General features: G+C 50.2%; 1 protein-coding gene across 1 annotated transcript in view; it reads left to right on the plus strand.

Annotated features, from left to right (window-relative positions):
- The window catches only part of LOC115536251 (adhesion G protein-coupled receptor B1), a 23,348-nt gene extending 1,373 nt beyond the window's left edge, over positions 1-21,975 (plus strand). The window contains exons 2-30 of the mRNA XM_030348018.1: positions 1,856-2,711; positions 3,891-4,040; positions 4,222-4,317; positions 4,488-4,652; positions 5,079-5,243; positions 6,488-6,652; positions 6,793-7,059; positions 7,183-7,289; positions 7,404-7,598; positions 7,774-7,842; positions 8,839-8,947; positions 9,461-9,604; positions 9,751-9,820; positions 9,935-10,037; positions 10,579-10,622; positions 12,333-12,459; positions 16,016-16,119; positions 16,248-16,350; positions 16,491-16,641; positions 16,831-16,900; positions 17,027-17,093; positions 17,205-17,290; positions 17,444-17,615; positions 17,753-17,848; positions 17,975-18,011; positions 18,185-18,846; positions 19,008-19,148; positions 19,407-19,457; positions 19,750-21,975. Coding sequence (XP_030203878.1) covers positions 2,006-2,711; positions 3,891-4,040; positions 4,222-4,317; positions 4,488-4,652; positions 5,079-5,243; positions 6,488-6,652; positions 6,793-7,059; positions 7,183-7,289; positions 7,404-7,598; positions 7,774-7,842; positions 8,839-8,947; positions 9,461-9,604; positions 9,751-9,820; positions 9,935-10,037; positions 10,579-10,622; positions 12,333-12,459; positions 16,016-16,119; positions 16,248-16,350; positions 16,491-16,641; positions 16,831-16,900; positions 17,027-17,093; positions 17,205-17,290; positions 17,444-17,615; positions 17,753-17,848; positions 17,975-18,011; positions 18,185-18,846; positions 19,008-19,148; positions 19,407-19,457; positions 19,750-19,953 — 4,626 coding nt within the window. The 5' untranslated portion in view covers positions 1,856-2,005 and the 3' untranslated portion in view covers positions 19,954-21,975. The remainder of the gene's footprint in view (positions 1-1,855; positions 2,712-3,890; positions 4,041-4,221; positions 4,318-4,487; positions 4,653-5,078; positions 5,244-6,487; positions 6,653-6,792; positions 7,060-7,182; positions 7,290-7,403; positions 7,599-7,773; positions 7,843-8,838; positions 8,948-9,460; positions 9,605-9,750; positions 9,821-9,934; positions 10,038-10,578; positions 10,623-12,332; positions 12,460-16,015; positions 16,120-16,247; positions 16,351-16,490; positions 16,642-16,830; positions 16,901-17,026; positions 17,094-17,204; positions 17,291-17,443; positions 17,616-17,752; positions 17,849-17,974; positions 18,012-18,184; positions 18,847-19,007; positions 19,149-19,406; positions 19,458-19,749) is intronic.
- The last annotated feature ends 505 nt before the right edge of the window (positions 21,976-22,480 follow it).

Genomic DNA, 22,480 nt, shown 5'->3' on the forward strand with positions numbered 1-22,480 from the left:
CAAAAATGTATTTGTCTCAATCAGCTGTGGCAATGGCTTCCTTGAAACATGTACGTTTTTGTACGTCAGGTAGAACCCTTTCTGTATACTAATGAGTCAGTTCAGCAGCATGCGTGTTAGAAAATGGAGGATCACATTTAAAGTGCAACGCACATAATCATTATCGCAAGAACAAGACGCGAATCACTGCACATGGTGTGTGTGTGTGTGTGTGTGTGTGTGTGTGTGTGTGTGTGTGTGTGTGTGTGTGTGTGTGTGTGTGTGTGTGTGTGTGTGTGTGTGTGTGTGTGTGTGTGTGTGTGTGTGTGATATGGTGACATAAACAGAGGGCATGCGGTAGAAGGATCATTTGGCGCTGGTTCAGATTTTTTTTTTCGCGCCGTTCTTCCAGGATAACAAGTCATCTCCATGGCAACCTCACAGCCCACATCACAGATCCGTTGACGACAGCAAACGCACGAAAGAAAGAGGAGGAGCGAAGTTAAATAATTATTGAAATACAGTTAGAAATACGTAGGAGAATAAAGTGTTAAAGAAAAAGAAGGGAGGGGAGAAATAGATAGCCGTTTTTTCTCTTTGCTCTGCCAGACAGAACATCCCCTTTTCTTTGCACACTTTGCAGCATCAGAAGCCCATTCATGGTGTTTCCGGTTGAGGGCAGAGAGACCACCCACACAAAGGCATGGTCTGTTGCTCTGAGTGTGAGAGTGGGAGGGGGAGGGTGAGCGAGAGAGGGAGGGAGCGAGAGAGAGGAGGCAGGGAGGAGGGAGATAGAGCAATTAGGTGTAGGCTGCCTTTGAGAAGTTCAGGTGCGCTTCGAGTGGCTGTCACTGTAGGGGAGAAGCATTCTGCAGAACCCGCCTCGACACTCTTCACCATTAACCACATGAAGACTAACCAGTCGCCTGCACAGACCTAGCTGTGTGCTCTTATCATGCAAGACACTTCGTCACCTCACTGAATCATGTCAGCCGTCGGCCATCTCTGCGTTTGGGCGCAGTCGTCCCGAAAAGGAAGAGGCCCTTAATCTGCACCAATGCATCAGTGCGTCGTTATGCGCACGCATGGAATTTTGTGTCCGTGCACGCGTGTATTATTTGTTTGCACGCGCACAGACGTCCGTGTGCACGCGTTAAACATGTTGCTGAGCAACAGTCTTTCCCCGGCTCTGATGCATATTTTAGTCCAAAGCTTCGATCTTGACAATGAGTGAGAGTCTATCTCTCCTTGTCTGGGTTAGACTTAAGTACAATGGGGCTTCACACCTTCCCCTGATTGCTTTAGCATCATGCATTCTCCAAAAGCAATTGTATATAATGAATATATTAATCAAAGATGTTAATTCATTGTATTAGCCCATTAGTCGTCACAGTGCAGGGAGGTTGGGGAGGTCAAAAGTGATATGCCTCTGAAATACCTGCACATGTTTCACGTGTCATTTTAATAGTATTAGTTTTAAACTATGCATGTCAATGCACCAGTAAGCAGCAATCTACATAAGCCGCCAGTTGAATGCAGGGTCCTTTGATAACGACGTATGTGTCACCACTACAGCCTAACAACCCCTTCTATCCAACACTCAGACGTGTGGAGGGGCATTGTGAAAGTAAGTGAACTGAGAAGCATCCGTGGTAACCATGGCGACTGTGCCGTAGACGTCAGAATGACGCAGGAAGGCCAGCATGTGGGAGGCTGCAGCATGGAGAGGGCTGACAAGCCGGCCTGTAATTGCGCTTTCCAGCGCTATTATGCCCGGCTCCGTAGACTTTTCCAATGAATGATCATTATGCACCCGCACAAAAGAAAGTACTACGTGCTAACGGTGATTTCTTTCTTTCTCTCCACATGTCCGCAGCATAGAGCTGAGAGCTTCTGTGCATTCCCACTGAAGCCGATCAGAAGCCCAGCTAGTATCGCACAACCAAACGCAAGTGCCAAAGCAGCAGTGCACCAGCAGTCGCAGTAACCCACGACAGCAGGCGACCCCTGAACACAACCCCCTCCGATGGCGTTTACCGCCCTCGCCGCGCCCGCCGTGGCCCTCACCCTGCTCCTCTTCGGCATGGCCTCCGGCACCCCGTCGGGACCGGCCTCCGCCACCTGCGCCACCCTGGAGCAAAGCCGCTTCTTCGGGGTGTTCACCTCGGCCGCCGCGCTGCCCTCCACCCCCTGCTCCTGGACCCTGCAGAACCCCGACCCGCGCCGCTACACCGTCTACATGAAGATCACCAAGCCCACCGATGCCTGCACGCCGCGCCAGATCCGCACCTTCCAGTTCGACTCCTTCATCGAGACCTCCCGCACCTACCTGGGCATGGAGAGCTTCGACGAGGTGGTGCGCATGTGCGACGCCTCCACCACCGTCACCTACCTGGAGTCCACCAAGCAGTTCCTGCAGGTCCGCAAGGTGGCGCCGCGCAACGCCCTGCAGGAGATGGTGGAGGAGGTCGGCGGCGACGGGGAGTTCAAGGCCGAGTTCCTGGTGGTCGGGAAGAGGAACCCCAGCATGCCCGCCTGCCAGATGCTGTGCCTGTGGCTGGAGAAGTGCCTGGCGGCGAGTAGCCACGACAACCCCTGCGGCATCATGAACACCCCTTGCCAGTGCTGGGAGACCCCACAGAGGAAGCCAGGCAGCTGTTTCAGGGGCGGTGTGTACGTGGAGAAGTGTACCACGGTGCCTAAGGACGCCACCCGCGACGCCGAGATCATCAGTAAGTTTGGCACACGCTCTCCCCTCATGTGGTGTTATCATCAGGTTTAAAAAGTACACGCTTATGTCCAATCCTAAACCAAACAAGAACACGCTTACACTTTATCGAAACAGACCACATCAAAACTTCGACCAACATCTGAAAAAGCAAGACACGTTTCTGATCATAAACCGACCAGGCAAAAGACAGAGAGGCAGAGGTTTTCACACCAGGTGTGATAAACTCCACCCCCCCCCTGACTATAGATTGCCCTGTCTGCGTTACATGGAAGAACGTCTTCTCGCAGACTCTTGTCTGCCGGACGGCCCCCTCAGCCAGCGCCCCGTTCATTACACACCGAGCGGGGAGCTGCGCCGGTCAATGATGTTTGCCTAGAGAGCGCCGGCTGTACAGGGGCGATGTGCCCCGGGGCCGTGCCGCCGTAATGAAGAGTAAACCAGAGCGTGTTAGTGGACTGTGGCCGCGTTCCCTCGGAGCCTAAGTGGCCTGAGCTGCTTGACTGCACACACACACAGAGTCCGCTCTCGCGCGCTTAATCGCCGGCGAGCACACGTTGGCCGAAGCAAACACTTGTGGTGTCTGCTTGCCCCCCCCCCCCCCCCCTCACCACCTCCCCGGTTCCCTACCAGCTGAAATCGAAACGGGGGCCACTTGTATGTCACCATGGAAACACACTTCTTCAGCCTCACAAAAGCGCCGGAAAAGCAAGCAATCGGCATTTAAGTTGGAGCGTTTATCGACTTGGCCGCTCGTCCCGGCACACACAGAGGTGTCCTTGTCCAGGTTCTCCTGCGGCTGCCCGCAGTACAATAGCTTAATTAGTCACTTCCTGCCCGTGCATTTAAAGTCTGCGGATACAGTCTCCACTCTACATTCATATCATCTTTTCTCTCTCTCTCTCTCTCTCTCTCTCTCTCTCTCTCTCTCTCTCTCTCTCTCTCTCTCTCTCTCTCTCTCTCTCTCTCTCTCTCTCTCTCTCTCTCTCTCTCTCTCTCTCTCTCTCTCTTAAAGGCAGAACTTAATTCACAGCTACTGGATGTGCAGTAGTCATGTTTAACCAGAGTATATACCCAATGCCCCTTCCAGTCAAATCCCAGGAGTTGGCTAGGTGTTAACAAGAGTATCCCTGAAGCCGGAATGAACCATTCTTTTCCCTACTTCCTCCCTTCCCCCCTACAGAGGGCTGGAGCACCTGGGGCCGTTGGGCCGAGTGCAGCCAGGAGTGCGGCGGCGGAGTCCAGGTGCGCAACCGCGCCTGCCAACCGGAGAACAGCGTGTGCCAGGGCGTGGTCGAGGAGGGCCGTGCCTGCAACCCCCAGCCCTGCATCGGTAAGCTTGGGCTCCCCGTCAGCCACAGTCATGGTGGTCCCGCAGCAGGTGTGCCTGTAGGTGGAGCTGGCCCGAAGTGATTCATTAAAATGCATCTCTCTCTTTCGCTCTCTCTCTCTCTCTCTCTCTCTCTCTCTCTCTCTCTCTCTCTCTCTCTCTCCTCTCTTTCTCTCTCTCGCAGGTAAAGCGCGCGGCATGAGTCAGGGCCTGCGTTCCATCATCGGTCTGAAGAGAGATAATGTTGACGATTCCAGCAGAGCCGTTGCCGCCCCAGCAGGTGAGATGCACTAAACAGGTTGATTGTTTTTGCCTGGCTTGATGTTATAATCACAGCTTTCTAAGAGGCCATGGAGACAGAACAATAAAAAAAACACAAAGGGAACAAGCCTTCCAATGTTAACCGAGGTCCCGCTGTTGTTTTTGTTGATGTTGTTGTTGTGGTGGGAGTAGAAGCTGTGGTGGACGAGTGGTCCCAGTGGAGTGTGTGCTCGGTCACATGCGGCGAGGGCTGGCAGGGACGCACACGCACCTGTGTCACCTCCATCTTCACCACCCAGTGCACCGGACCCCTCCGCGAGAACCGCCCCTGCAACAACTCCGCCGTCTGCCCCGGTGAGTGGAGCAAAGTGTGTGTGTGTGTGTGTGTGTGTGTGTGTGTGTGTGTGTGTGTGTGTGTGTGTGTGTGTGTGTGTGTGTGTGTGTGTGTGTGTGTGTGTGTGTGTGTGTGTGTATCTGTGTTTTACTGACGAGAGCGAGTAGAATTGTTGATGCGCACTTGTCCGCCAACCTGAGCCGAGGCTATACAACGGAGCACTACTCCACCTAGTGGACAATTTCTGAATACCATACACAACCCAGATACCATAGCCTGCATCATCCCCATAAGGGTCCACTTATGGTTCTATACCCCCATAGGGATAAGACAAGTGTCACAATACACATACATTTATATGGGTACAAAGAATTCACAGCCAGACAGAAAGAGGAAGTGTTAAGTGTGTAGCCACTCACACACTGCTCCCCCCTCTCTGACTCTAGTCGATGGTGCTTGGGATGAGTGGGCTCCCTGGAGCCTGTGCTCCTCCACCTGTGGCCGTGGATTCCGCGAGCGCCTTCGCTCCTGCAAGCAGCCCGAGCACGGAGGAGAGCCCTGCACCGGCCCCAAGAAGCAAACCAAGTACTGCAACATCGCCATCTGCCCAGGTCAGTCCCTTACAGGCACACACCCTGGTCTCATTGGAATCTGCGGGAATGAAGTGATCGCATCCTAATCCTCCCGTTAGAGGATTTAGACTGCAGCGGCCCCGCGATAAATCTGATTGTTCAGGGAAGGGAAGCGAGCCAGCGATATGCAGCAGGGGAACATTGAGTCCATGTTTATAAGCTATTTAGCACACAGCAGCGTTCACGCCTGCAAACAAAATCATGGATTATTACTTTGACAGAGGCTTTGTGTTAATGTGGCCCTCCGACTCCCACACACACCTGAGTGCCTATTAAGTTAAAGACATTCCAACCATTTATGAGCGGTGTTCCCTACCAGCCCGGAATCACATCTGACTCACCCACTAAACAAATCCTGCTCATTAGTCAGCGGCACCATACAAACGCTGGGTGACTCAGCCACTGCTCATGGTCATCCAACGCCTCTCAGACCTTTTCAGCTGCTATCGCACCACCTACTTGAGTCCTCTGTGCCGCCACTTTAAAATGCGTTTTTAGAGCATACGTGTAGCGTATGCTAGGGGTGTTTTTCTCATTTTAAAAGCCTGTCCATTATCATGGTCGCTTTTGACTGGCACCGGATATGGGGGGCTTTTGTGATAAGTTGTTTACAGGGTAATTTTCTCCCCAGTTTTAAGACTTTTTTATGAATGGGTGGTTTAGGTTTCTATGTATTGTCCCCCTTCAGCTCACTTTCTGTCTGGGTCGTTTTTAAAGTCTTCTTTGTAAAGGGACGAGTCACTTCACTAAATTGTCCTGACCCAATACCCCTCAGCCGATGGCTGTCTGCACCAGCAGATAATTGGGGCGCGCTTGATTCTGGGGGCTAGGAAAATGATTGCAGGTCTTTAATGAAAACCCTTTCTCATTTTACACATAATAGGGAGGCTTTTAAGATTGATTCCTCCCCTTAATAGTGTCACTTTAAATCATAAAAAATAACATCAGGTTTTTTGTAGATGGAATATTCACACTTTTATATTCTAGACTAATCTTTTATACTTCAGTTTAAACGGCTCTTATCTTTTAAGAGCTTCCACCTATATCGAATCATTAACTGAAGAGCTTATTTTGAATGATTCTTATCAGCGTTTAACTTGTACATAACAAGGTTCAACGCGCTCCCACTCCAAAGCATTTTTTATGAATCTGAATGGATGACGGTGTGCAGTTATGCGAAACGCCTTGGTCCTTGGCTAACCCGCCTCTCTGCTTCCCTCTAGTGGACGGATCCTGGAACGAGTGGGCAGCCTGGACCCCCTGTTCTACCTCTTGCTCCAACGGAACCATGCAGAGGACCAGAGAGTGCAACGGGCCTTCCTATGGCGGCTCTGAGTGCCACGGAGGCTGGAAAGAGTCCACCAACTGCTTCTTGAAAGATTGCCCTGGTGAGTGACTCCCCTTGCCCCCTCCAGTCAGCAGCTGTCTGGCATAAACAGCTTATCAACAGCGTCTCTCAATCGGGGCTCGGCAATGAATCCCAAATCAAATTTTCCTGACATGCGTGCGCTGCTGTGTCTCTTTATAGTTGATGGACGTTGGCAGACGTGGACCACCTGGGCTAGCTGCAGCAAGTCGTGCGGTGGCGGGGTTCAGCAGAGACAGAGGACGTGCGAGGGGCCTTTGTTCGGAGGAGTGCCATGCCCCGGGGTCACGGAGGAGAAGAAGCGCTGCAATGAGAGGAGATGCCCAGAGCCCCATGAGATCTGCCCCGAGGAGCTGACCGGAGATGTCATCTGGAAGAGAACCCCCGCTGGAGACATTTCAGCTGTCACCTGCCCATCCGACGCCTCAGGTACTTACTCAGTCCATTATGTTCACCCCATAAACATGCCCTGCACATGATTGGGAAGTCAGGCCTGATGGTAATAATTATTCACCGTGACAAACCAATTTCAACGTGAATTTCAATCATCAGGCTTGATCCTGCGTCGCTGCACCCTCGACGCCGTGGGCCTGGCCTATTGGGAGAGTCCCACTCACATCAAGTGCATCTCTGAGAACTACAAGACCATTCAGACCATGGTGAGTCTCAGACCGACAGGTCTTCCCGGCTTCAGGCACGCCTCCCTGCCACGATACAAGTATAGAAATATAATGCGGCGTTCTTTAACGGTCTGCTCTCTGTTCTCCGTTCAGGCCCAGGAGTTCAGCTCCCAGAACCACACAGGACAGGGCATCGATGGCATCCCAGAGGTGATTTCCCGCCTGAGATCCTCCACCGACCAAGGCGCCACATACAGCGGAGACCTACTGGCCACCATGGAAATCCTCAGGAACACCACAGAGATGTACAAGGGAACCAGCCTGAGAATGAGCAACGCCGACAAAGAGGTGAGATTAACACACACGTGTGTATACATCTCGATCCATTGTTGCATCCTGATATTTCGTGATATTGTGGTAGCTATCCAGCATTCTTAAATGGGCTACATTTTATAAATTAATACATTTTATTAATCAGTGCATGGGGTTCTAACGCTTGTGTCCTCTGTCTTGTCATCTGCAGAACTATATACAGACCATCAGCAACTTACTGAAGGAGGAACATCGTGACAAATGGGAGGAGGCACAGCTGGTAAGTGATAAGACGCTGTGCTTGTGTGTATCTGTGTGTCTGTGTGAGGCCAGTGTGAACTGCACTAATGTTCCCTCGTTTGGGTGAAATTTGCTGTTTGGACGATATTGGGGGAGAAGGACTTTTTCGGGGTTGCATTTCACAAGTTGCCACGAACAGGGTGTAAGTGTGAGAAAAGGGGGGTAGTGGGGGTAAAAGTAGGGATGAGTCATGCCGTCAGGCCAATTAGCACCCAATCTTAGACGAGATGCCAGGACATACTCCACACCACAAGGAACCACATCAAAAGGTTATAGAGGTTTCATAACTCCCTACATCCAAAAGAAAGTGTACTCCTAGTTATAAAGTTGTGATTCCTCCAGTCCCTCAACCAACAACAGATTCCCTGCAATTACATGAAGCTCTACCGTGAAAACCAAGGACAGAATGCTGGGGTTAATGCTTCTCAGAAAGAACAGTGTGAGTCAAAGTGCGACAGAGAAAGAGAGAAAGAGAGAGGGAGGGTGGAGAGAGAGAGAGGGAGGGATAGCATCACTACGCCTACTCTGCAATCTGTGCGTCTGTTTTGGCAGCCTTGAGACCATTATGGTCAGATGTAAAGGGGCAAAGATGGCGCATCATCACACATAGGCACACACCTTGCGCCCACACCGCTGCAGCTCTGCGTCAGAGATACGCAATGCCAGACAGCCCTCCCCCTTTCCCAGTGAACAGGAGGGAGCGGGCACGCAGGAGGGAAAGAAAAGGACCCTGAGCATCTATTAAACAGTCTGACCATTTATGGGCCTCAGGAAATAGTCTGGTGTTGCATAGCAGCAGCCAGTGATGTGGGTTCTCTGGGTGCCTTTAGGGCGCAGTGCTCTAAAAGGAATACCAACTCGATTCCTTTGAAATGACTGCAACAGAAAAAGCCTTGCAGGGAATTTTGAATTGCATATAACGTGACCAGAACAATCCTCCTAACAAACGTGTTGTTCTGTTTTGTGTGTTGCATAGATGGGGGCCAACGTCAAGGAGTTCCTGCGCCTGGTGGAGGACTTTGTGAACTTGATTGGCACACAGATGCGCGGCTTTGAGGATGTCTACGAAGTCACCGAGAATTTAGGTGAGAGCCCCCCCCCCCCCTCAGCGGTAGCACATCCAGGGTGTACTTGTGAGTGCATCACTCTAAATCCTGCAGTGTGTCATCTTGACACACGGTGGCAGTGTACATCACCGCACACAGTCACAGTCCTTCTGCTGGTTAAGGTGCCATCCTGGCAGTCTGATCCCCCGGTGGCATTTACAGTGACACACATATGGTGAAACACATAACGTTCAACCAAGCAATCTGGTACATTATGGAGGGAGAAAGATACAAGCCGTTGGTAAGACCTATCCCCTCACCTCTAAGGCACTGAGCCTCTGTACTCTGCAATGGGATGTACAGGCTTACAAAACAGAGAGAAGCAGCACTCTTACACAATGTGAGCACCATTATAAGAAATGAAGGAGTTAACGATGCCGCAGCACCACCTAGTGGTCAGCGGAGGCACACTTCCACACAACGGTCCTTAAATCAAATCAATTTTGTTGTTGTTGACTCACTGACGTGACCCTGTGTTTTTCTCCACTACAGTTCTGAGCATCCACAAGAGACCCACCAGCACCGCATCCAACTTCAACTTCCCAGAGAAGGGCTGGAGGGGAATGCTGGACTGGGTCCGCACCGCCGAGGAGAAGATCACCGTGTCCCGCGACGCCCTCTCCATCGACCAATCAGGTGTGGATCCTCATTACTGCTGAGCCTCGGGTTGTTGTTGTGTGTGTATTCCATTGTATTCTCTGGTTCCCTTGGTTGGCGGTCTGCTGCTTACCTTTCAGACTAATAGAGTGTTTATTTTCTCTTCTCTCTTTCTTTTGGTGTAGATGGTACCACCGCCTTCTTTACTGGCATTGTCCTCTACAGAAACCTCGGGGCCATTATCTCCCAACAAAGGTATGCATCCCCGAGCTGACGGCGATACCCCAGTGGTCAATATAAAGATGCCAAATCGATGTGTGTCTTGTTAACCACACTCATAATCTCAAACACCCTTATTCGTCTCTACAGCAACAGCAGCCTCCTCAACTCCAAGGTGGTGACCGTGACCGTGAGCCCCAGCCCCAACCTCCTCTCCTCCCCCATTGAGATTGAGTTCCCCCACCTCCACAACGTAAGTCTACAGTCTAGTCTGGTTGGCTTAATAAAGAAATAAAGACATGAGCCGACTAAACTGAGCCAACCTCCTTCGTCCTCTGGGCCCCGGAGTGTTGTTAGTTCATCACAGTGCAGGGTGGGTGGGTGTGGGGGGGGGGGGGGGGGGGGGGGGGGGGGAGTGACATTTTGAAAGTCTTAGCGGTGACATTTGCCGCGCCATCGAGACTTTCGCCTCCTGTCAGCGACAACCCACAGACATCGCAGCGGGGGAAAAAGTTGACTGAATAATTATGTCCGAGGCGCGCCTAATTAGGCCGCTTTGATCCGCTGACGGGTAGCCGGGGTTGTTTTTCCCTCAGAGGGAGCGGGAGGGGGAGCGGGGGTAAGGCAAAGGGGGGAGGTCGAGAAGGGGAGCAGATTGACTGCCTGTCATAGCTGTTGCATCTCACACGTTCTTAAAGAGCGGCTGTTCCAGCCGCGCATGGGTTACCTCCATGTTTCCCACCTCGGTCGTCTGCTGCTCACGCCTCGTGTTTTGTCTGCCTCCTCCCTCGCAGGGTACCATCAACGAGACCTGCATCTCCTGGGACGAGAGCGAGACGTAAGTGTCTTTGGACAGAAGTCCATTTTTGTGTTGTTTTGTACATTGTAAAGCGCACACTATACACTGATTGGTCTCCAGAGATGTATCCAGGCAGAGTGCTCCGATCGCCAGCCCCCGTGCTTGGTGTTTCATGTTACCTGCCCTCTCATCACATGACCTCAAGGTCCTTACACAACACCCCCTCCTCCCCCATCCTGGCCCTGATGCACTCTGTTTACCATCCGTCCACCATGAGCCTTTTGTACGGGCCGAGGTGCATTTCATGCGAGTTGTTTGAGAACAAGGAGAGCTGTGGGCTAGCCTGACCTGGATCAATACCGGCCATCATATACTATAGTTTCTGTCCAACCACAGCCACTTGCCCCACTGAGACGCAAGCAGACAGGCAAAGTCTAAAGCCTTACAAGTCAGTGGCCAGGAAGCTTAAAGGAGACGAAGAGGATGATAGATATGAGGTAATAGCATTACCTTATGTGGTCTGAGCGAGGGCGGAGGGGGCGCTTCCGGACAAATTGGATTCATCATTTGGGATGAATGGACAGGGGGTAGGGACAAAGGAAAAGCTAGAGAGGAGACAGGCCTGGTGGTGTATAGAGGGTCAGTCACGGCCGTCCACCCTCGTTCTGAGACCTCCGGTTGATAGAGATGTATTTAATGTATGAGCTAAAGCGCCTTTCAGTTTTAAGATATATTGATTTCGGCCTAGCCTGCTTGGTTAAAACTGCTGCATGCTTATGCAACAGCTAGGTCAGTATATCGAAGGAGAAGGAAAAAAATGGAGGTGAGAATTAGAGAAGATGGAGCTTGATGGAAAAGCGACTGGCTTCCATTTTAGAGCCTACGCACTGACTCTGATTGGGAATCAACTGGGCCTATGCTGCCCTTCACTGGTTTGATGGAGAGCAGAGTAATGAATCAAACCATGAAATACAGTTTAAAGCTTTACGGTCATCAATTCTCCATATTCTTAATGGAAAAAAACGTACCCTGTATCTTTGACAGTAACAATTATGATCAAGGATATTTTCTTGACACTTTTAGTCATGAAAAAGAATATACAATGTTCTCCCCCATCTGTTTTTATAGACATCATTTAAAATATCAGTGCCAATACACAGCTATTGATTTACAAATCAACATTCTGCATGATCCATCACTGTATGGACGTTGTCATAAACACCACACACCACGGGAACACAATGTCCTCTGTCAACTCTTGTGAGTGTACGTGTTGCCATGTTATCACACCGTGTTAATGAGAAATAAGTTCATTTTGTGTTGGGCTATGATTTGGTACAAGCATGTTGGCCTATTGAAGCGCACAAAAGGACTACTAATCATGTAAATGTTACCGGCTTGTTAATAAGACTTGTTTCAACTTCATGCCATTCAATCCCAATACATTAGATGAAACTGTGTATGTTTCTGATACAGACTTGTACAGTAGCCTACTGTGATTCAATGTAGAAATCCCCTTTGTCTTATTTATTGATCCCTTTATTTCAGGCTATATTGATTTCTAATTATCATTATAAATGATGGTATTTGTATGTTCTTGCTTATCATGCACGAATACCACCAACTATCTCATTGGAAATTAAAGGTGTAAAAAAAAGAGAAAAGGAAACACTTTCTTGAGCGGTGTCTCAGATGTCGAGGAAATCTCCTCTAACCCGTTGTTGTCTCTCTCTCTTCTGCTCTGTGCAGCTCTTCTCTGCTCGGGACCTGGTCTGCGCGGAACTGCAGAGCGGTCGTCGTCGATTCATTCAGAACCAAATGCGTGTGTGACAGCCTCTCCACCTTCGCCCTTTTATCGCGGATAAACACCGATTTGGTAAGTTTAAGATGCGTCTTTGACGTTAAACATGTTTTGTATTTGGTTTCGTCCTCGAGCGAAGTTTAAATGGGAGCGTTTACATGTTTTTCGCACGATTCGTTATATTGCGTCCGTTGCCCACCTTTTGTGTTTCTGCAGGTGAATTTCAACAAATCATTTGTCTAAAGCCTGCTTTATTTATGATTCAAGTTATTGTGGGCGCTTAATTGAGCAACATGTTGAAGCAACATTGCGAAGAAGCATTTTGCATGTCGTTTAAGAACGACTTGGTTTATCGGTATTTCTATTGAATCGCAGCTTGATAAACGTCCGTGCAAAACGTCAACGTTAATCACAACAGACGAATAATCGATAGGCCTATGTTTTGTAAAACATCGAAATAGCCTAATAACGAATTTACCTAATGAGACATTTTTTTCTTCACAATGCCTCACTAATTTGTCGATGGGGCCGTGGGGTTATTTGTTGAATGTAGCCTTTATGGGCTCATAGGTAAATATAAAGCCTGCTCTTTTCACAATGTAACGTGTGGACGTGCAGACGGACACCATCCACATCACAGAGGGCTTGTGACCGCCTATAAATCGCATGTCTCTGGAGCAATTCCCCGTGTTGTTGCCCTGGTAACGTCTTCTGCTGCGCAAGCTCGGTCCGTGTGATTTTTGGTAACTGAGCCACACCACCGCCTCCTCCTTTCATCCTCCCCGGGGGTCTGAGAAAAACACTCTGTCCACCGCTACTGTGCAATTAGGTTTTGCTCTGACTTAATGACTTAATTAATTAACCCCGCCAATCAACAGATGGCATCCATTGTCCACGTAGTTCGGCGATCCCAGTGTCTGTTTATTGCTGTCGTTTTAATAGTGCACACTTATAACAACTGTTGTGAATGTCCGCAAAGGCTGCATGCTTATTATGTTTGGGGACTTGATACTGTAGGCTACAGTTGCAGTCTATTGTTGCATTATTGCAGTCTATTGTTCGTCAGATGCAGTGGCCCTGTATTTCATTGTAAAGAGACAAACACTGAGGCCACACCGTCGTTGTGTTGTGCTTCCAACCTCCGGCGACAGTGGGGATGCAGCTGCGCCAATCACTGTCTGCCAGTATCTCTGAATTCCCCGTTACCTCAGACCCCTCCCCTCCAGCTCTCCACCAGCCTCCCCCCCCCCCCCCCCCCCCTTCAACCGCTGCAGTTCTGCCCTGAAAATGCCAGAGTGGCAGACCAATAGAGAGACAGATGTCTGGTCATGCCTTCACCCCCGCCCCTACCCAGCCACCACCACCACCACCTTCCAGCGCTCCCCGCCCTCTGCCCACAGCTCCATCCACCCTTTGATGTGAGCTGTGGACATTTTGATACAGCGTAGAGAGGGAGAGAGATAGAGAGAGATAGAAGAGGGAGGGAGAGCGAGGTGGAGTAAAGAGAGAGGGGGGGGGGGGAGAAAAACAGCCAGACACTGCAGTGTTCTAGCTCTCATTCGATATGATCTAATGTTGGTCTCTGCTGCACCATTTGGAACGAGCCCCGCTGGGATTCAGCCTACCTAGTTAAGCCAGCCGACGTCCTTGACCAAAATGACCCTGATTAGTGCTGGTTGCACTCTGGGAAATCAATTATCACCGCAAATGAAGGGGTGCACCAATTAACTTGTTTTCTTGGACCGCTCTTATCGCTGTATGTATCCCCCTCTGGCTTGCTGTTTTCCTCTGCGCCCCCCAAAAAAATGAAGGGACATCAAGATTCGGTCAAGGGCACTCGAGAGGCATGTGTTATATTTAGGTCACATGGGCTGTCTCACTTTCCCTCAGTCAACCCAGATAGAAGGGACAGATTGCAAAGGGAAAAGCGAACACTATTTGATAGCTATTTTGAAGGCAGCACACCGCCTGGATGTCTAGAATCTGCTCAAGAAATGCATTTAGATCCAGTAGAACAGCCATTTGAGACACATTCCCAATGCTGATATGCAATTGGGCCACCATTGTCTGGACTAGACAGAAGTGGCATCTTGGCCCATACACCTACTGTCTGTGTGTTGGGTGCCAAAGGCAATTTCAACCCTATTAACTCCCCAGCCACGTGTGCGCAAGCATTGCCGCGCTCACATGAATCTAGAAAATTGTTTCACTGAATCACCAACTCAAAAAGAGGACGAGACGAGATAACTGTAATTAGGTTGTTTGTACTCCTGACTCTTATCTGTGCCGGGTTCTACCGGCTTAATCCTGTTACATGAAGAAAAAAATAATGTTACCTTTCGGCAAAAAACAAATGGCATTTGTTATCCGCATGTAATCAAAGCATTTGGCATTGAGGGATTTCTGCATCGCGGCCCCCCCACCGATTAATCAGAGGTGGTCGATGGAGGCAAACTCCCAGCAGCCCCAGAAGCCAAAAGAAACCAATGAAATCGCCTGAGGAACATGGGATGGCGTTCCTCCACTTGACCCAGCCAATAACACAGTACACAGTCAAATCCCTCCGACGAGGCTTTGTGATGTTGGCTCCTGTTACAAAGAACCCCCCCCACCACCACCACCCCTTTCCTCCTCCTCTCCCTCCCTCCCTCCCTCCCTCCCTCTCCTCCGTTGGCTGGCACCAGTGTCCCTATTGGCCCGCTGGGTATACCAGCGACAGCGGGCAGATCGGGAGGGGGGCAGGGGGGTCCCATGGTGGGTCGGCGTCAGGTCTGCCCGGGTACACGGTGCCGCGACCGGGGCCAGCTGGGAGGTTCGCCTCACTGCTGTCACGACCCAGCAAGGTGGCAGGACGGGGGTGCATGGGGGGGGGGGGGTTAATGGGGCGGACGGGTCGGGTGGCTGGGCGAGGGGGGGGGGAGGGGTGGTAGATTAATGCACAGGTGCTAATAGCCCACCTGTCCCTTCACTGCAGGGAGAGTGGAAGAGTGCCACACGCACACCACAGAGCAGACACCAACGCACACACACGCACACACAAACACACACACACTGGCACGCCCACAAAGGCAAGGCACATGCGGACGACCGCCAGAGAGAGAGTGTCTGAATAGAAACGAGGCGTACGCTGTACGACGGGGGGAAGAGGAAGCCGGGCTGAGAAGGTGATAATTAGACGGTTGGCGCAGTGGATGAGACGGAGAAAGAGAAGGGAACTCTAGCGGTAACAGTAGCCACGGGGATCAGAGCCATCCCTCTACCTGGGCCGAGGTAGCGGTGGAAGGAGATGCATGCTTTGTCTTCGCCGCGTTTCATGTGACGGTTTGAGAGAAGTGCTCAACAGGGGCGGGGGTGGGGGTGGAAGTGTGACCCCGGTGGGGGCTTGCTTGGGCCGGTCTCTCCATCTTTCTGACACGCTCCTCTAGGGGTCACCTTGCCCAGCCGTGGCCTCATTATGCCATTCATCTGTTCGCCCACAGGGAGGACTCTGCTATTTGAGATAGTATGCACCCGCAAGACTGAGAGCTGTTTATGTACTGTATATGTGTGTGTGTGTGTGTGTGTGTTAGCTGAGGGCTAGTGCATGTTTTTCACACTCTACATGTCTCTCCTCTTGTCTCCCGCTGTGCAGAACATGGACAAGGCACTGCTCCCGTCCGTCACGCTCATCGTCGGCTGTGGGGTCTCCTCCCTCACCCTGCTCCTCCTCATCATCATCTACGTCTCCGTTTGGAAGTAAGTTCTCCCTCCCCCCTCCCCCACCACACCACACAAAGTACCCTACACTCCCTATTTGACCACGTGATCGACACTCACTCACTCAATCACTCGCTCACCCCCCCATGTTTTTTTTCTCTCTCCAGGTACATTCGCTCTGAGCGCTCGGTGATCCTCATCAACTTCTGCATCTCCATCATCTGCTCCAACGCTCTCATCCTTGTTGGACAGACCCAGGCTCGCAACAAGGTAAGGGGCCGCTCCCTCATTTAGAGCTCCTTTAAAGCTCGCTAAAGGTGTTCTGCCATCGGGGACTCCACTGGCACTTTCTCACACTCTCTCTCTCTCTCTCTCTCTCTCTGTTTATCTGTCTCCTCTCATTCCCTCAGGTGGTCTGTTCTCTCGTCGCCGCTCTCCTCCACTTCTTCTTCCTTTCCTCCTTCTGCTGGGTGCTGACGGAGGCTTGGCAGTCCTACATGGCTGTCACGGGCCGTCTGCGCAACCGCATTATCCGCAAGCGTTTCCTGTGCCTGGGCTGGGGTAAGGCCCGCTCTCTTTGTCTTCTCTTTGTGTGTGGCTCGGGGCTTTTTTCCTCCCCTGTTTTTTTTTAAATCCTCTGTTCTATCTCTGTCCTGACCTACCTTGGTGGGTGATTATTCTTCTTTTGACACTAAAACTCTCTCTCGCTTTTTTTCTCTCCCTCGCCCCATTTTCTTTCCTTACTGACAGGTCTTCCAGCTCTGGTGGTGGCTGTGTCTGTGGGTTTCACCAAGGCGAAGGGATATGGCACCGTTACTTAGTAAGCATTATACCCTCCTCTCCTCTCCTTGTTTCTCTGGGTGTCCCTTTGGGCTTTTCTTTCTGCCAATACAGTCTACTAGTTTTGTTTCTTTTCTGACGTTTCTCTACTTTTCTATGTGTTCAGCTGCTGGCTTTCTCTGGAAGGGGGTCTTCTCTACTCGTTTGTGGGCCCCGCCGCAGCTGTCGTCCTGGTGTGTATTCCCTCCACCGCTCGTTATAATACACAGGGCATGACAAGTTGGAAGAATTGAAACGTGATTTGTTTGGCCCATTCCTAATACCTGTCCCATCTCGTCAAACAGGTGAACATGGTCATTGGTATCCTGGTCTTCAACAAGCTGGTGTCCAAGGACGGCATCACCGACGTGAAACTGAAGGAGAGAGCCGGGTAAGTCCTCACTTCACTCGTGCTGTACCAGCCCTGAAAAGCCTCATCGGGGTGTTATCGCTGCAGGGTGTTCGATAATACGCCTGTCCTCTGGGGGCGAAAGACGAGGTCCACAGTGTGCTCATGTCTGGCTTCTCTGTCTGTTGGCTGCAGGGCGTCTCTGTGGAGCTCCTGTGTGGTGCTGCCCCTCCTGGCCCTCACTTGGATGTCGGCCGTGCTGGCCATTACCGACCGCCGCTCGGCCCTCTTCCAGATCCTCTTCGCCGTGTTCGACTCGCTGGAGGGCTTCATCATCGTCATGGTGCACTGCATCCTGCGCAGAGAGGTGAGCTGAGAGGAAAAGACGAACCCATTAGGGGGAAGGAGAATGGAGGTTGTTTTAGTGGAGGGGGAAATGGTTGTGCGCTTTGCAAGTGGATGTCATCTGCAGACTGCTTCATTGTGAATTTGTTTCCTCTTCAGGTTCAAGAGGCTGTTAAGTGCAGAGTGGTGGACCGTAAGGACGATGGCAATGGAGATTCCGGTAGCTCCCAACAGAACGGCCACAGCCAACACGTGGTGAGTTTCCATTTGCTTCGATGCTTTGCCTCTTTAAATGTCTTGGGCGCCTTGTGGGCCTCATCCCTATTCGTGTGCGATCATTCATCTCTAACAAAACCTTTGCTTCTGTTCTTTCCTCAACAGTCTGATTTCGAAAAGGACGGAGATTCCAGCAGACAAGGTGAGCCTTAACTTGATTCATATGTGCTTGATCTTTCTTTCATAAAACCTGGGCATTTCAGCCGCCTGCACAAATACTTACCATCCTTCCAGCGAATTTGCAACCTTTTCCCCAAAACCCTGTATGATTGTTCGATCCACTCAACCTTTTTCTCCCTTATTTTCCTCGCATAGGGATGACAAGCTCCTCCGAGGAGAAGCTGACCCCGCCCCAGATGCCCCTCCCCATGGGCCCCAACTTCCACACTCTGCCGTCCAACCCAAGCGGCAAGACCCAGATGCAGGCCATGCCCGAGTACTCAAGCCACACCCTCACCCTGAAGCGGGAGAAGAGCCGGCTGGCGGGCGGCGTGGACCCCTCGTGCGGCAAGCCCGTGTACGTGTGCGACGGCGAGCTCTTCAAGCAGCTGGACGCCGACATGGCCCGCGGCCACGTGGACTGCGGCCTCTCGGACGGCAGCGGCAGCGGCGTCAGCGGCGTGAGCGGCGGCTACGTGCTCATGCCCAACACCACGTCCACGCTGAGGACCAAGCCCAAGGAGGACATGTCCAAGTACAACATGGGCCTGGACCAGCTGCCCCAGCTGCCCCAGACCCGGCTGGTCCACCTCAGCGGGCCCTTCGCCGAGCCGCAGGCCGCCTTCGGCCTGCAGCAGCTGCCCTCGGACCAGGTGAGCGTGTCGTACTCGGAGCGCGACTCGCCCATCCAGAACCTGCACAACATGTCCAGCGAGTCGCACATCACCCACAGCAGCCTGGAGAACACCTTCGAGTCCATGAACTCCATGATGTCCAAGAGCGAGACCATCTCCACACTGTCCATGAGCTCCCTAGAGGTGAGGACGCCCGCACACACACACACACACACACAGACGCACACAAACACACACACTCGGACGAGGAGGTCCTCCTCTCGTTGTTTTTGGTTCTGACCCACTAATGCTGTTGTTATTGTGAGACTAACCAGTTTTTGTTTGGTGTCCCTTTCTTCTTGCAGAGGCAGAAATCGCGTTATGCTGAGTTAGATTTCGAGAAGATTATGCACACAAAGAAGAGGCACCAGAACATGTTCCAGGATCTGAACAGGAAGCTGCATCATGCTGAGAAAGACCGGGAGTCTCCCGCCTCTGACACCAAGGTAAACCATCACAATAAGGACCTTGCCATCGTCATCATGCAGGGTCTCATTTTAAGTTGAAAGCAGTGCTCAAACAAAAATAAAAAAAAGTCATAAAAAAGAGGCGGAGGCCATTGTGTAAAAAAAAACATTTGAGCCGAAATGATGAGATATCTCATCGAGACGATAAAAAAGACTGTCAAAAAAAATACAACTGTGGAACTTTAGTTGTTGCCTGGAGGTCACATAAAGACCTATTCCCTTCCTTCCTCCTTACAGTCTGTGAGATGGAGTGTGTCATCAGGAGGAAGTGACAAAACGAACCACAGCGTGAGTGTTTATTTACAACCTCACAATGTAGGATGTAGAAAATAAAACTTCGACACACCATTCAGTATTACACACGCCTCACGGAGGGGGATACCTGACCCCACCGACTAGAACAAAGCACAATATCAAACCTAGTACCATTACCTTTATTCAGTCCACCTTGTAGTCTTCAACTCATTATACATTCACATGAACAACAAACAAAGGTCCACTGTCTTGAAATTCATACACACCTTGGGTGATGATCCAAAGGCACCAGTACTCAAAGGCCCTATCTCTCCTTCTCCCCCAGGACAAACAGCAGGCTCCCCTGGACAGGCCCTGGGACGGTGGCAACCGGGGCATGCAGCAGCAGTCTCCCCCCGCGTGGGTCCGCAAGGACCTGGAGCCCCTGGCCGCGTCGCCCCTGGAGCTCCACTCTGTGGACTGGGAGAAGGTGGGCACCACCATCCCGCTGGTGGGGCAGGACATCATCGACCTCCAGACGGAGGTCTGAGCGCGAGGAGACGACACGGGGGGGGGCCTGCGAGCCTCCCCGGGTTTAACCTCAATCGCCCTCGTTTGGTTTTGGAAAGGAGCAATGGACGGTCGGTGGGTCCTGTGTGGATGAGAGGGAGGAGAGAGCCGGAGAGAACGGACCCAACAGGGCGGGGCGTTCAGAAGGGCTTCGGCCCCAGAATCCGTGTGTTCAAACCTCAGCTCGTCACCGCAGGAGGAGTAGGTCGTGTGGCGGTCCCTCCACGGAGCGGTCTGGTGCCGGTGGTCCGGGGGTTGTAGTGGTTGGTGTAGCCGGGTGATGCGTGGTTCCCACAGACCAGGGCTGGCTGTGGTTGCCACAGACCAGGGCTGCCTGTGGTTCCAGTCACACTCCACTAACGATTTCCCTGTGCCCTTGGCTGGCACAGACCACGCCGGTGGTCCCACACGTTTGTGCTTCTCTCTTTGTTGCAATCAACCGACAATTGAAAAAACTAAAAGCAGTGCGTCTTCGCCTCATCCGCGGAGGAGAACTGACTTAAGCTACTAGGAGTCAAGACACCTTCCAAAAGGATTGAGAAAAGAAAAGTCAACGTCACGCTCATCATTTCCTCTACGCTGTTCGGTAGACTCGGACAGCCATTTTAATTTTAGTTTTTCCCTTGTCCCAGTTTATCGTTTGCTTCTACTGCTCTGCACTTAAAATGGCGTCTACAGGGCCTAATAAGAGACTCTTCTCCGAGAGACGCTCTGTAGTGAGAATTTCACACCGTCGCCTGAGATTAAGGTGTGAGGAACAAAGAGCTGGATATCAATCTTCGAGACGTTGTTTCCACTTTAATTATTGTTATTCTTATTATTATTAATAATATCTTAGTTATCATTACTATCATTAAAATATTCATGATTTATTATTTCATTCCCCTCATGACTATCGGTCATAGATTCAGTTCTTGGCACTGTCGCCAACACCACAAAGCTATGAAATCAGACTATTCTCTCATGAACTCAGTGAGGACGGCAACGGGACGAACAGAACAGGCAGCGATGGGCACGGTGTTTCTGCAAGCATCCAGCTTTAGGATACCAAAATGCCAATAACACTATCGGGAAGGGTGCCAACAGACTTTTGACACGGGAAGAGCAATGCATTCTGGGAACTGCTTTGATGCCTGTAATGGCGACACACACATCTGCTTCGAGCGGTCACCGCATTAGAGAATGCAGGCTCTTCCAGAACTGTCCACGGTAGACCAATGGGGTTGAGTAGGACTTTCACCATTGCCCTTTTGTTTCTCAGCCTTGCAGGTGATCACAGAGTTTCAGAGGGAAAATATAGAGGCTCCTGCTGCTGGCGTGACTTCCAGGTCTAGTGCCAGGGCCTCTGAAAAATTCAACACATACTTGTGTTTTAGCCATCAGTGTAAAATAATAGTGCATTATGATGGGCGCTTGATGCTCAAGCAGAACTGACTTTAGACAGTTTTTTTTTTTGTTTTTTTTACCAATGACTACAGAGAAATACATTTTTTTATACCATGTTCCTCCATATTTACACAACATATAGACGATTTTATGAGACTATCGTATAACAAATCTGTATTAGCTAACTAAATGGAATCTATTTACTAGGGATTCGCTAGCACAAGACTCCATTTTTTGGAGATCTATGTGACAGGTAGATTATTGTACTTGTACTCTGAAAAGCAGACCCTTAGAATGAATAACCAACATATATTCCAAATGTGCTTCAGGGTGTGGTTTCTACTGTGTAGCGCACTTCATGTACGAACCTCATGTCTTCTGTAACAATGTGTTTTTAATAACCCGTTGTTCGTAACTTGAGCGTATGTACACCCTGTACCCTGAACACAGAGCAGTACAAACCTCTAGTTACTAGTTACCCAATGCCCATTTGTATCTTCTTTTTGTCTCAAGTTTGTTGAGATTTATTTTACTATCTTTCCTCTTGTAAATGTACAGTTTTCAGAGCACAAAATGATGAATGTCATTATTTCTAATAAAAAACACAAATCTATATTAAAACTGAAATGAGTATATGGTTTTATTGCATAAATTGCCTTTAACATTTTGAGAATATGTTTTATCAATATCAAATTCAAGGGGAAACATCTGATATTACATGTTTTTTATATATGGGGATAGTTTCAATAATATAAAACAATGTTTCTTATTATTGTACTCTAATATCTTGAAGACTCAGTTCAGTATAAAATTAGACAAATAAAAATGGAGATTACTCCGTGGAAGATGAGCTTTTCAGAACTAAGATAAAATGGATGCTGCATCAGTACAGGTATTCATTTCTTGTCACATTTGAGACTCTAGAGATTTTGTTAAATATAGCATTACAGATAGTGCCATATTTAAAATAAATCCTTCTTTTAAGTTGAAGGTAAGAGTCTGGTCTATTTTTAGTATAAGGCAATCAAACTATCAAGAGGAGAAATAGCCATTGCAGCAAGGTAATACAAAATATCAAGATACAACGAATATAGAAAAACAAAGCAATGCGGCAAAGGTAA

Source organism: Gadus morhua, chromosome 22, assembly GCF_902167405.1.
Source record: "Gadus morhua chromosome 22, gadMor3.0, whole genome shotgun sequence".
NCBI classification, from domain to species: Eukaryota; Metazoa; Chordata; class Actinopteri; order Gadiformes; family Gadidae; genus Gadus; species Gadus morhua.